At 51.9% G+C, this 13,844-nt stretch overlaps 1 protein-coding gene across 2 annotated transcripts in view; it reads left to right on the top strand.

Annotated features, from left to right (window-relative positions):
• The window catches only part of ERI3 (ERI1 exoribonuclease family member 3), a 130,021-nt gene that overhangs the window by 89,938 nt on the left and 26,239 nt on the right, over window positions 1-13,844 (top strand). For both annotated transcript variants that reach the window (XM_027747209.2, XM_039384722.1), the window contains one exon: window positions 2,891-2,990. In XM_027747209.2, coding sequence (XP_027603010.1) covers window positions 2,891-2,990 — 100 coding nt within the window. The remainder of the gene's footprint in view (window positions 1-2,890; window positions 2,991-13,844) is intronic.

The following is a 13,844-nucleotide window of genomic DNA, read 5'->3' as shown; positions in this document are numbered from 1 at the left end:
TTTAAAAAATAGCTTTTTTAAAAGATGTCTGCGTTTTCTATCAATTAAAATGCAGATAAAAATAAAAAGCCTCAGGGTCCTCACCCTGCTTCAGCATCTGACCTATAAGGGAGCAACCCAGTCGCTGCAACACCAGGACTGAACTGGAGGGAGGGGCAAAATAGCGCGGTTTCCTCTCAGAAAGGGTTTCATGGCATTTTTTTAAATCCTTTGGCTTGCGAGCGAACCAGGGGTGTCTCAGACTTTTTCACAGCTTGCCATAGGGATAAATGCTGAAGGGACAGGGGTCTGTGCCAGTGCCAGCAGCTGTGTGGGGCTGGAGCAGTGGTGGTGTCCTGGTGGCTGCAGTGAGCCCGTGGCCATGGCCACCCCTGTGGGCTGGGGACCCCGGCATCGGGGACCCACCGGCGTTTTCTGCCTCGCTTTAACAGTCAGAAGAAGAACTTTCCTGTTTAAAGATTAAACGTTGTCTTTAAATATTAAACAGCAAAGCTCCTCGCTCTTGATTGTGTGGCTGCTGCCGGCAGGCGGCTCAGAATTGCCACTTTTAATTAAAAAACTTTATTTTCCAGCGCAGCCTGGCAATGGCTCCTCCTCCCGGCCGATGCTGGCTGGCTGACCTCTTCCCTGCCTGGCCTTCATCCCTTCATCATCACTGCCTGCACTTCCCTCTGCCTGCAGCAGTGACGGTCCCTGCCAGCCCCAGAGTGTGAGCAGCCTTGTCTGGGACTGATCAATGCCCCTGGCACTTCCTTCCAAAACCCCAGGAAAAACAATTAAAACCCGATCGATCCTGCAGGCAGCTTTGAATATGCATAAGTGCACACTTGACCTTCAGTGGTCAGGCCAACTTCCACCCTGGCTGCTTAGCTAGTTTGCTCAGGTATTGTGGCTGTTCCGAATGACCTTGATCAGGAAAGCAGAGCGCTGTGCAGAGATGGGCCCGGTGCTGATCCGAGGGTCGGGGCACGTGCTGCCAGCTCCCTGCTGATGCTGCTACTGCTGCAGAGCCAGGGGAGGCAGGCCAGGATTGGCACTAGCACCCAGCTGCCAGGAGCTTTCCAGAGTTGTCCCCATGGCTTTCCAGAGATCCTGCCAACCTCCTGCTGTGCTCCCTCAGTTGCTCCTGGGCAGGGTCCAAGGGATACGTCTGGACTGGGAAGGCAGCCTGCAATATGGTAGCTCCCTGTGCAGGGAAACCCCTAGCCTTTCCCCATCCGGGGACATTCCTTCCCTAGGGATGGCCCCCAGTGCTGTCATCATGCTGGTGCTGAGCGCGAGAACCTTCCTGTGCTGTGGGATGGAGCCCAGGAGAGGGAGCCGTGTGTGGAACCACTTCCACCATCATCCAGAGTCACCGGTGGATGGGTGGCAGGGTCCTATCCTGCACCTCCGGCTCCCCCCCACCGTGGCTGGCCAGCCTGCATCCTGCCCATGGCAGTGAACATGCCAGAGTGTATTTGTCGAAGGCAAAAGAAACCTCCCCGTTGTGTACACAAAGTGTAATTTCAGTGAATTATGCATAGACTTAATTAGGAGTTTTAATTGCTAATCATCTCCCAACAGGATTAGCAATGCTGTCTATTAATTATCTGTGGAGCCCTCTGTTTTGCTAAGGCAGGAGGAACAAAGCAGCGTGAATGGTTACGTGGGCCACTAATAAATTAACTCCCCCAAGCCCTGTGGCTCTCGGGGGGGGGAGGGGGGGGGGCTGCCGGCAGCCGGGGCTGTTCAGGGGCTGGACCTGCCCGTGCTGGGCAGAGCAGCAGGTAGCGAGGAAGAAGGGCTGGCAGGAGGTCCCAGTGGCAGTCAGGTGGCTGGTGGGCTGGTGGGGGGCACTGCTCAGCTCTGCTCGCCCAGTTTCCTGCCGCAGAGTATCTCCACGGCATTTGCAGCCTGCGGAGGGTGTCGGCAATGCCCCGCCACACTGTGGCTGCAGTTAGTGATGATCCCCCCTGCAGAAGGGAGATAGGGGCTGCTGGATTGACCTGATCTCATCTGGGGACAATGGCCCTCACGGCAGCAGAGATAGTGCCAGCGTGAGCGACGCTAAGCCCACGCACCCTTCTTACTGCTCACAATGCGTTGCTGAGCTTAATTCCTCAAGATGAAGAAGATATGTGGCTGTCAGGCTGTAATTACAGCTGTGCGTGTCACACAGAGCCCTGGCTGCTTTTATGTTTGCATTGTCCAGTGGGTTTCTGTGCTGCTCAGGCTCCCAGCTGCCTTGCTCCTGCTGGAAACCCTGCCAGGGGATGCAGTGGGGATGGAGCAGGCTCCCTCTGGCCAGGCTGCAGGCTCTGTTCAGTGGGGTGAGCAGTGCTGTCTCCCAGTGGAATTTCACCCAGCGATGGAGAGCCCTGAAGCAACTGGGGTCTGGGGGTGGAAAGGAGAGGGAACCTGGAGGGTTGTGCTTTCCGGAGGGAGGAGAAGGGGACTGCTGGCCAGGCCAGCCTTGGCATGGGTGCCCCTTTCCAAATCCCCCTGACTCCTGCTGATGACCCCATCTTTAGTAAGGCAGGAATGGGGGGATTTTATTGGAGCAACCAAGGGACATGGGTGATGAGCTCACAACCCCTGGCTTGCCCCAGCACAGCAAAGGTAGCCTTGAGTGATGCAAATCCCTCCCTCGTGAGGGTTGTCAGCTGTACAGGACACCACCAGAGGTTCTGGACACCTCTTCTCTGAGGAGCACCACGTGGGATGGGGCAGGGTGAGGGTACTTTGTGCGAGCAACTCCAGGAGAGCTGCTGTGAGGGTGATGTGTGGGTCTGCACTGAACATGGTGAACACAGACCTACGCTAGCCCCGGGAGCAGCCAGACTTGGGCAAACACAAATCATGCCTGCACATGGGCTGTGCTGTCTGACACTCTGCTTCTCTCTTCCAGGCGTACAGCTTTGCCATGGGGAGTTGGCCAAAGAACGGGCTCTTAGACATGAACAAAGGACTGAACCTACAGCACATAGGGAGGCCTCACAGCGGGATAGGTGAGTGTTGCTGCCCTGTGCCATTCCCATCCCCACGGCTGCTGCTCCGGGTGCGCGGAACGTGCCTCAGCTCCAAGACCTTGTCCAGTCTGGGGTGCTAAGAGCCAGCCAAAGGACTGCAGGGTCTCCAGCTGGTAAAAAGGATGCAGATGTGTCAGGGCAGGATGGGCACATGGATGACCTCCCTGTCCCTGGCATATCCCAATGTGCCAAACATACCTGCAGGTCCCTCTGGCTAGGGAGCTGCTTCCCTCCTTGATTGCTCTAGCAGTGCTTGGGTTGGGGTTGGATGTGGGGCAGGTGCGTGGAGGTGCGTGGAGCACAGGGCAAGGGTCCCCAGGCTAGGTGGGATGCTCTTCCTGTTGGACCAGCCCTCGAGTTGCTCTGGATGCTGTGATCGTCCTTGGGAAGGAGGCTCTGCCAGGCAGCACAGCCTTGGGAGCTGGCTGGAAACACACTGCAGAGTGAAGATGCGCGGTCCCAGCTGGAGAACTGAATCATCGTCCTGTTTGCTCACGTGTGTGATGAGTTTCGTGGTCCCACAGCCTGCTCCAAGAGAAACAACTGATAAACAGTGCTTCAAGATGAACAGTGGCAGAGTTCTCTGTATGCCCCAACTCCTCTGCACCAGGGATCAAAGTGATATGAGGGAGACCTCGCCCAGGACACTGAGGCCATATATCTGCCTGCTGCTTAGCCCTGGGGATGCAGAGCTGGGACAGCAGCAGGCTGTGGTACGGGCAGGAGCTCAGATTTACTGGGCTGTAGACAGGGCTGTGAGTCAGGGCTGCATCACTCTTGCCTGTCTTGTTTCTCTGCGGGGCAGTGGATCACCTCTTGGAGACCAGTGGTCAGGTGTTCCCTCTGCCTCCCAGCTCTTCATCCTCAGTGACATTTGAGCATTAAAGTTTGCAAGGAGGTAAGATTTACTTGGAAAAGTCACTGGCTACCTGGGCCTTGAAGAGGCCGTTTAATATTGTTTCAAGACTCTAACCATTAAACTCTCTAATCAATCCAAGTTAAGGAGATGAATTATTTAAAGCTCACCAGCTTTTAATTAGCAAGCTCCTTTTGAACTATGGATCTGGTTGCATTATTGACAGAGGTAGCATTAAAATTTGCTTCCTTGCCTGGGAGCAGATTTGCCTTGCTTGTGTGCCATGTTGGGGGATCATGGGGAGGGAGCGGGGACTGCAGGAGTTGTGTGTGCTTATCCTGCTCTGGGGGCTTAGGCTTTTCCTAGGGTCTCCCGGGGGATGCAGAGTTGGTTTCTGCTTCATTGTTCCTCATATTATTTATATCATGAGCTCTCTATTGCTGTCATCCCTTACTCCAACAAAGCATCCACATCTCTAGAGTATCATCTGTCTGCCGCTGGTTTCTGCCCATGTTTATCTCAGTGCTGTTGTCTTGCACAGGTGTGACTCCTCTACCTGATGGAGTTCAGAGAGATGCTGTTCATGTCCCTCCCCATTCCAGTCCTTTAGGAGGGTTTTGCTTCTTCATTTCTGCCAAACTCTCTGTGGGGGAGCACTCCCAGCTCTCCCCAGTACAGGGTGAGCTGTGGGTGAATTGCCCATGGAGAAGCAAGACCCAGCAACCAAGCTCCATTCTTGCAGCACTTCATCCCAGTGGCAAACTTGCCTTTCCCACGCTGTTTGGAAAGGATTTACGTGGGTGCTGCGAGGGATGCCAGGCCAGCAGTGTGACAGTCTCCATCTCCCTGATACTGCCAAGGGTGCACATGTGCCCTGTGTGTTACAGCCTACTGGCTGCTCCATTTGAGCTGGCTCCAGAGCAGATCTGTCTGGGATGTCTAGAATCCTCTGACTGCCTGCAGAGGTGGCAGCCACTGGCACTCTCTGCCGAGTAGCTTTACTGCAGGCTGAACCCTCAGGAGTGAGCTGGAGGCTCATTGAATGGCAGCTGGGGAGAAGAACTACTCCTCCTGGCCAGCTTGGGAGCCCTAGGCACAGCCACTGCCTGTGCTGTCATGGCTGTTGGCTTTGGGGCTTGGTAGCCCAGTGTTCTTGCTGGGAGAAGGCGAGGGGTGGTGCTGATGTCTGGAGACATGCCTTGCCAGGCATTTTTTCAAGGAACAAGCTTCCTGGCTTTCTGGCCACTTTATTTCCCAGCCTGATGGCTTTTCAGGCCCTAGGCATGGATCAGGTGTTGGCTGTAGTGAGAGCCCGAGATGTCCCCAAGCCAAGGGCCCAGGAGGGGCTGCTCACTGCAGAGGCAACCTGTCTTCCTTGGGTCTGGCTTTGCTGCCTTGTCCTGGAGCAAGTGTCAGTCCTCCACAGTCAAGTCTTTCCATGTTGGCCACTAGGACTGGGCCACTGGGAACAGTCATCCCAATTGCTGATGGTTGCCCTGTGCCCTGAGGAGTCCTCGCCTCTCTCTTCTTCATGCTCTCAACTGCCCTTGCTTCAAGGCTGGGAGGAGCCATCCGTCCCTTTCACTGCCCAGGGCTGCCCTCCCCTCCCTGACTGTAAGGAGCCTTGCTGCCAACACAGCCCTGCTTCTCAGGCGAATAAATGACCCCTAATCAAGGATTGCTGCACAAGAAGGGAGGGAAGAATGGTGAAGCATGCTACCTGCCAGCCTCTCATTGCCCACAGTGAGACAGAAGCTGGCTGTGGTTCTGGGGGTGGTTCCCATGTGGTCTAGAGCCTCCTTTCTCTTTGTTCTCAGTCCTGGGGTGCAGCAGGGTTGAGCGACATTGGGGAGCTGAAAGGAGGGCATCTAAGGTGGGTATAACCAGGGTCAGCCCCTGATGTTTATGATCCTAGTGGGTCACTGATGTCCAGAAATCTGCAAACCAGTGAGGGCTAAAAAGGGAGCAGCAAGTAGATTTGTTAGCCAGCCTCACCAGTTTCACAAATACCATGCCATGTAAGAGACTGACCGTGCAGCTCCTTTCCCAGGAGCATGGGAAGCCTCTCCAGCATGGAGAGTGGTCCAGGGGGATGCAGACATTCCTGTGAAGCCTCAGCTTGCTTATGCAGGAATGTGCAACAAGGATATTTCCCTTCAAATCTGACAGAAAAATTGCAGTGGATGGCCACTTGTTTTTGCAAACGATTTGCAAGGAATTTTGCTGTCTTGCCTGATCGGTTGTGTATTGCTTTGTTTTCAAATCACTCTCTGATTCACTATCTCAGCAGATATTGGCTCCAAATCCCTGCACTTGGCATGCTCTGGAAGCAGTCCCACTCCATGCTTCATGTTCTCTCCTCCATCATGTCCAAAATCTGGGGAGTTCAGGGCGCTCAACACCCTTCAGGGCCAACGCCAGATTCTGGATGGGAACCACCTTTAGCATCTGGTGCATATGGGCAGGAGGGTCTCATGCTGGAGCACAGTGGAGTGTCCCCACATCCCCTGGGATATACAGCTGCACATAGAGCAGGTTGCTGCACAGAGCTCATGTTGTAGCTTTCACCTGGTTTGTACTCGTGAGCAAGTGAGCTGCAAATCTTGTTGAGGAGGTAGAAAAGTGATTTGTGTCTCCAAAGAGACTAAAGTCTCTCTGCATACCCTGAAAATACAGCTGCCCTGGGGTGGGATGGGTGCACGTCTGGTGCCGTTGTGTTCTTGGGAGGGAAGAGGTAGAGGAAGGGGGGAAATGTCAATATTTCAGCTCTCTGAGAAGCGCTGGGCAGAATAAGGAGATAGAAAAGTCAGAAAAGTCCTCTTCCTGAGAGTGAGGATGCAGGAATTACCTGAGAGATCAGAAAGGAGCAAAAGGGGCATAAAGCCTATTCTTTCATACCTTTTCTCAGGTTGATATTTCAGCTCAAAGGATTCCTTCTGGGCTGAATGTGGCCCTGAGGATGGGAGAGGACATTTTTTTGCAACTTCCATCTCATTCTGTAACACAGATTAGTTGTGTGTCAGCTGCAGTGTTAGCTGTAGAATCTTGGGGTGAGGAACTTGGTTTTGTCTGCTGTTTTCTTGACCCTCAACAAAACGAAGTAGAGTCTTGCCAAGAAGCTACTCAATCTCACATATGTATGAACATTGCCGCTCTTAAAACGTGTGTTTGAGGTGGTTGTTGCCAAAAATGAGCTGCAGCTTGTAATGGGGGTCTTGGCACTCGCACACAAAGACCAGCATTCACAGGTTCCACACCAGTGGAGCTGGGTACTTGTGTTAGGGTCTCTCTACTGATAGCCAGAGACTGATAGGTCAGAAGGATCAAAATCACAGGTTTTAGTGACAGCAGATCACTTGCATTCAGAAATTGATTTTCTTCTGGTTTTACCTTTCTTTTTAAGCTGTTTCCCTGAAAAAAAGGTCAAGTTTTACTGAACAGCACCTATGAAACCAAGTATAGCTTTCCTTACCACTGTTCAGTTGTTAAATCTGGTTATTCTTTTACTCATCAAATACTCTATTTTTGCTACTTTTATTTTGATCGATTATGTAACATAGTATGCCTTTAGTCTTAGTTTTTAGATATTTTTTACATTAGAAAAATGGTGAATCACTATTTGCTCTTGAAGAGGTGGTGATTAAATTATTACTCATGATTGCTCTTTTGGATGAAAACTGTAATGTCATGCTAAAGTACCCCAGCAGTTTGAATTGATTTTATTAGTAAAATCTCTTTCCCTTGCAAATACACAATACAGAACGAAAAGTAAATTTCAGAATACTTTTTAGGTTAAAACACCTGGTGCATGAAACCAAAGCAAGAAGTGATCAGTGAGTTGAAGGAGTGTTTCCGGAAACTACCCTTTCAAGACTTTAGAATGAGTACATCTCATCCTCTCCTGCCTTAGTTGGTTGGTTTGTTTGTTTCCCTGATTATGGAAAGATAAAAAGCACACCTTCTTTTTTATTGTCAGTCCTTTATCGTTTCTCAGCCCTGAATAAGCCAGTTCTTGAACTGCAAATATACCAGAAACAGGAAAAAGTTTCCAAATCTGCAGAAGTAGCTGCTCCTGCTGGGAAAGTTTGTTTCTCATCTGTCAGCTATGCTTCCATCTGCAGTGCATTGACCGTCTTCAAAACGTGACATTACCCCTTGCTACTGATCTTTTTTGAATCTAATTGAATTTAATTGAGTTTTTAAAGTTTAGGCTTTAGTACACACATTATTGTGATTTTAGATTTAGTTGTAAATGTCTGGTTTGTTTGGAGTTTTTTTTTCTTTTTAGGGGAAAGAGGGCTGAACCTGCAGTACCCATCCCAGGTGACCAGGAGATCTGGTCCCACAGTAGCACCTGTCTTGATGCAGTGCCCTCACTGGGCTGTTTTACACCAGCTGGCATAATCCCGTGAGCTGTGAGCCTCTGTGCAGGACTCACTATCTTTCCTGTGCCCATGGTTCCCCTGGCTGGGGCTGTGCCGTGCTCTATCCACGGGGATCTCTGCCGTGCCAAATGGAAAAACCTCACCTGCCTGGGCAGGTCAGCAGCCCACGCAGTGAGCGACCCAGCAAGCCACCGTGCCTTCCTGGCTCCATCTCTCTCTTTTCATTTACTGATTGGAAATCTCGGAAGGTTAGGATGTGATATTGTTCCTTATCCAGAGCATTAATTAGGCCTCGGAAAGAAGAAGAGGAATTGCGTGTTTTTAACAGTGAGGTTAATGGGATGCTCGCAGAGTAGACAGTTTTAATGAGCTTCAACTCGATGTGCAGTGAGTTTACTCTTTGTGTTAAAAGGGTCACACTGCAGTAGTTTGATGTGGATTGTCTCCTGGCCCCCAGTGTCATAGGTGAGCGTCTGTCAGAGTCCAGTCAGAGCACATTTACTTAGTGACACGATTCTAATTAACTACCTCGAGCTGCCACCGCCGCGGGGAGCCGGGCCAGCGCCTGCCGGGGTGCCTCCTGCCCGGCGGAGCCATCCCTGTCCCCGCCGCTGTGCCCGGCGGCGCTGGGCTGCTCCGGCTGACACCGAGGGAGAGGGCGGCGAGGGCCGCGCTCGCCGAGTGCGGTGGCAAGTGACGGGCCACCGCCGTAATGGGGGCCTTTGCTGTCAGCGCCGGCTCTCCCCCGCGGACCTCGGGGGGGGGGGCTGATGAGGCTTTGCCTCGCCCTGGGAGGTGCTGGGAGTGTGTGGTCCTGGCAGCTTGTTGGCTTTATTTCAGCCTCCTCTCACTCTTCCCTGTTTTCCTTTCCTCTCTTTGGTTTTCCTGCCTCTCTCGGGGGTGCAGCATCTGTGGGATCCTCAGCCACCCTTGGTGCCCACCTGCCCCCTCTGCATCAGGGCAGGGAGAACAAGGAGGTGGACAGCATTTTGTGAAACTCATCTTCATGTTTTTGACCACTTTCCACTGGACGGAAAGAGCCAGGCAGAGCCAGTCCCATCCTCCCTGTCCCTCCCAGGGTATGGGAGAAGCCTCGGAGAACACTGTACTCCCCCAGAGCAGGCATATCCTGTTCTTTTTCAGCTCTTCATTTCTCAGAGGAGGTGGCACACAGCTGGTGCCAAGCCTAGGGGGCAGTGCCATTTGCACCACACCATCCTTTTGCTAAGGGAGAGGGAGAGAGGGAGAGCTGAGCACAGGACTCCCTCCTGTGGAGTGGGACACAGGGCTGCCTTGGGGCACTGCCCCGCACACAGCAGCCCCAGCCCAAGGCAGAAGGGGAAGGACTCTGAATTAAATAATTAAAAGAGACTTAAGTAAAAATCAACAGAAATGTCACCAAATGAGCAGTGTCATTTTGAATTAGTGCTCGTAAAGGTCAGGCGGATCCAGAACAGGTGGAGCGTCTGCGTGCGGGGTGTCGTGGCCAGGCAGCGTGTCCCGGCACCCAGGCGGGGTGCAGGGTCCGGCACAGCCGCCCTGGGGCATCTGCTGCACCACGGGCATGGGGACAGGGTGGCGGGCAGGTGGCAGGGGGTCCTGCTGCGAGCACTGGGTCCCACATCCAAGAGGAGGGGTGGGGAGGGAGGACCGGCCAGGGTGGCCAGTTAGAGGATGAGCAACTGTCAGAGTCCAGTCAGAGCACATTAACGTGGTGACATGATTCTAATTAACTACCGTGAGAGGTGTCACAGCTGGAAAAGCAGTGAGCAGAGACAAGCTTTTAAAAAAGGAAAAAAGCAATGTGACAGTCTTTTTTTTTACCCTCTTTCTTTTTCTTTTCTTTCCCTTTTTTTTTTTTTTTTTTTTTTTTTTTTTTACTCCTGTATGCTCTCTCCCCTCCATGTGGGAGTGGATCTAAAGATAATTAGGATGTCTGGCTGCCTGGGAACCTGAGCCGGGGCTCTTTTGCTTTCAGTCATTTAAGTTTTCGACATCTCTCTGAAGGGACTTGGTGGCGCAGTGGATTACTGCGCACCAGAGTGACAGAACACTCTTCTAATCGTAAACCCTTTTTAGAAAGGATTCTGCTCTCCCTTTTTCCCCTGGAGCAGCAGGGGGTATGTTCTGATCACTGCAGCTCTGTTCCCATACATGCTACAATGGGAAACTCAAGGTCTTTCAGCTGTTTCCTGCAGTTAACAAAGGAGACACAGAAGAAAGAAAGGAAGGATGATTGAGTGTTTGTGTTGACTGCACTCACCCCTCCATCCTACCCTGCCAAAAGTTGGTCGAGCGCCCATCCAACCCCACTGTCTGCTGGGGATGTGATGGATTTGTCACACCTTGTCCTTGGCTGAGGGCTCGCCATCCCTGGAGAGTGACCTTTGGAGGGAGTGTGACGGCTGCAGGGACTTCAGCTGCCTGAGAAAAGTCAGGGTGCTGCCATGTGCTCCTCCCAGCCCCCAGGAAAGCAGCAGCAGTGCCTGCTCCCTGGGGATGCGTGGAAGGTATGTGCAAGCCTCTCTCTTCTGGCTGGAAGCAGTTACGTTTGCAGCACCAGTATTAGACTGAAGATTTAAGAGGGATTTCTGGATTGTTTGCTGTGCTGCAATGCCTGGGAGGCCCAGCTGCAGATTGGAGCAAGCCTGTCTCAAGCCTGAGATCTGGCTGATCCCCAGCAGGACAGCATTGCCATCATCCTGGAACTGCCCTCTGGTGGGGGGGCTGCTCTGGTACCCCCTTCCTCTGGCTTGTAGTTTTAGGGCCAGCAGTGGGGACTGTCTTCATTGGTGAGCTCTGCTGTCCTTCCCACCCTCCCTCCTCAGCCCAACACCTGGCCCAGTTTCTGTCCCCAGTGACAGATGAGAAACCTCTTATATGTATACCACTCTAAACTGGGATCACAGAGAGAGGCAGATGGTTTGTGTTATGTGTGCTCTGTCTTAGCAATCAGCCAGTCCCAAAACCTGTGCAGACCTGAACTGATCTGTGCTACAGAGACCCTGGAACTGCACTGGACCCATTGCACTGTAAGCTATTTGTCCAGTCCTGAGCCCTTGCAAAATATTCTCCCCAGACACTACTGGAACAACTCTTGCAGTGAGTGAGCCCTGTCCCATGTTGTGTGCTGGGCAGGTAGAAGATCTCCACTAGCACTTGTTCTCCTGCCCCTGTAACAGCAGCTTTCCCAAGAAGTGAGATGTGTGTTAGGTGAGAAGCCTTGGAAGACCATTAACTTTCTGCAGAGCTTTTTCTGCAAAAAGCAGCAATGTAAAACACTGAGTGACATTTTGATTTCCCATGGATTCTTTTGGTGCCTTGGTGTCTCTCTGCGATATGTCCCAGACAAGGCTAAATGGTAGCGTGTCTTCCCTTAGCTGTGAGGAGGGGAAGAATGTTAATGAAGATAAATATTGTGTTAATGAACATAAACATCTCAATTAAGGGCACGGATTGCCGGCCCTGCTCTGCACTGGACACTGGTGGAAGGTATCTTTTAACGTCATGCTGTCCTGCAACAGCAATGTGTCCCCAAATCTGCCCTTACATGCCTCTATCCTGGGGGATCACAAGGATGCTGCTGTCCCTCTGAGGTTAGCCCTCATCTCTGGAGTCTGGGCATCCATCTTTTCCCATCTCGGTACTCCCTGGAGCCATGGGGTTGGTGGCTGTGAGCACCGTGGTCCCCCTCTGCAAGGAGGAGAGACTCCTGCCTAAGTTTTACTGACGATCCGCCTTTAAGGAGAGTGGTGGCAGAGGTATGGAGGGAAGGCTGTGTCAGCAAGGGACGCCAGGTTTAAAGCTGCCCCACTTTGCCTAATGAGAACTGATTGCAAGGTGCAGGAGGGCAGGGGGTACCAGTCAGCCAGAGAGACTCCACTGCAATTTAACAAGTTTTCATTCCCCTGAGTTCCCTGATAAGACCCCCCTCTAAGTCTGTACAGGAATTCATAAGAATAGGATAATTAGGATGTTTCAAAGCTGCGACCCTCAGAGGAGTCCTTGGATTAATCTGTTTTTTCCCTTAAAGACATCTGTAACTACAATCTTTGTTTCTCTCCTCTTCTTCCCCCCCCTCCTCCTTCCTTTCCCCCCTTGTCTGTCTCTGTATCTCCTGTCAAACCGTGGCAGACGTAAATGACAAAGAAATCAGAAAGAGAGATCAATGCAGTCCAAATTAGCACTTGGAGATAGACTGTGCTGGAGATGTCAGAGCCTGACCCCAGTTGATCTGCCAGCCTCCGCTGGTGATATTATGCAAATTGCATCCATCTGGCAGAGCCCAGTAAAGGACTAATGGGGCAGGGAGGGGGCCAGGACCAGGCGCCTTTGGGAAGGGGAGAGAGATGGGGGTCTTTGGGCAGGGGTCCGTGATCGACAGGGGAGATAAGGTACTGCATTGGCTTCCTTTGCTCTCCTGGGCGGATTAAAAACCAAACTCCAGATAAGAGATAACCAAACTTCATTTTGCTTTTTATTTTATTCCTTATTGCTACCCCCACACAACCTACTACCAAAAAGATGGGGGGGATGGGGGGGGAAAGGTGGTTCTTGGCGCTCTTGTTTCCTGCACGTCATTACCACTAATGGCAGTTTGAGGGGAGAGACAAAGTCGGGGAAAGAAAGCAAAAAAAAAAAAAAAGCTGGCTGCTTAAAAGACTGTTGTAATAGGAGCATGGATAATAGAAATCTCAAATTACGATGATCGCCTTGTTAAGAAGTTTGAAAATACAGCCAGATTGTCTTTAATGAGAGAAATATGGCTGTTAGTTAGTGAAGGAGGAGGGAATGGACCTTGTTTCAAGATCTGTAGCTCACCCATCAAAGCTGCACCGTCTGTTTCATTTCAAAATCCTGCTCCTCTGCCTGATATTAAAAATAGTTGTTAAAGGCTTTGACTAGCAAGACAATTCTCTTTGACTTCCTACTCTCTCTCCACCTCCCCCAAAAGACTTCGCCAGGGTAACTTCTGCTTTAAAAAAACGGCCAAGCAAAGAAAGAAAGAAAGAAAGAAAGAGGAAAGTTTTGGGCTGCAGGGTGATACTGCCCCTGGCACCCTGGGGTGCCCAGAGCCTTGAGCCTGAGCACCATGGCTGTTCCCACTGTGGCAGAGGAGAGCCCCCTCCGTGCCATGTGCCTGCTGTGCCAGAATGAGTGCTGAGATGTGGTACCATCACTGCTTTCCTCTTGGCAGCCCTGACCCAGGCACGGGACAGCAGCGGCTTTTTTGGCAACTGAACCCCCATTAAGCACCTTGGTGCTGCTTTCCTTTACTCTCCCTGGAAGTGGCACCGGGCCAGGGCTGAGGATGCAGAGAAGGGCTCTAACAGAAGCCGGGTCTGGCAGCTGCCTGCCACCCCTGCCTCTTGTGAAGAGCTGAGGGGCACCTCTGTGCTGGTAGGCTCTGACCCGTAACTCCTGCCTCGCCGCGGTGCTGACAGTCCCCAGAAACCAAAGGATCACATTAATTGGTTTCAGGATCGTGGCCCCATGTCCTGAGTGGCCTGTTTTAAGATAACAAACTCAGAGTGTGTTAATAGCTGGTATAGCTCAGCAGAGGATCTAGGGATGAGGCCTGGGTGGGGAAGA

Source organism: Pipra filicauda, unplaced genomic scaffold (assembly GCF_003945595.2).
Source record: "Pipra filicauda isolate LSUMZ 115617 unplaced genomic scaffold, ASM394559v2 scaffold36_size6622888_pilon, whole genome shotgun sequence".
NCBI classification, from domain to species: Eukaryota; Metazoa; Chordata; class Aves; order Passeriformes; family Pipridae; genus Pipra; species Pipra filicauda.
This window is presented reverse-complemented; position numbering and strand designations above follow the sequence as displayed.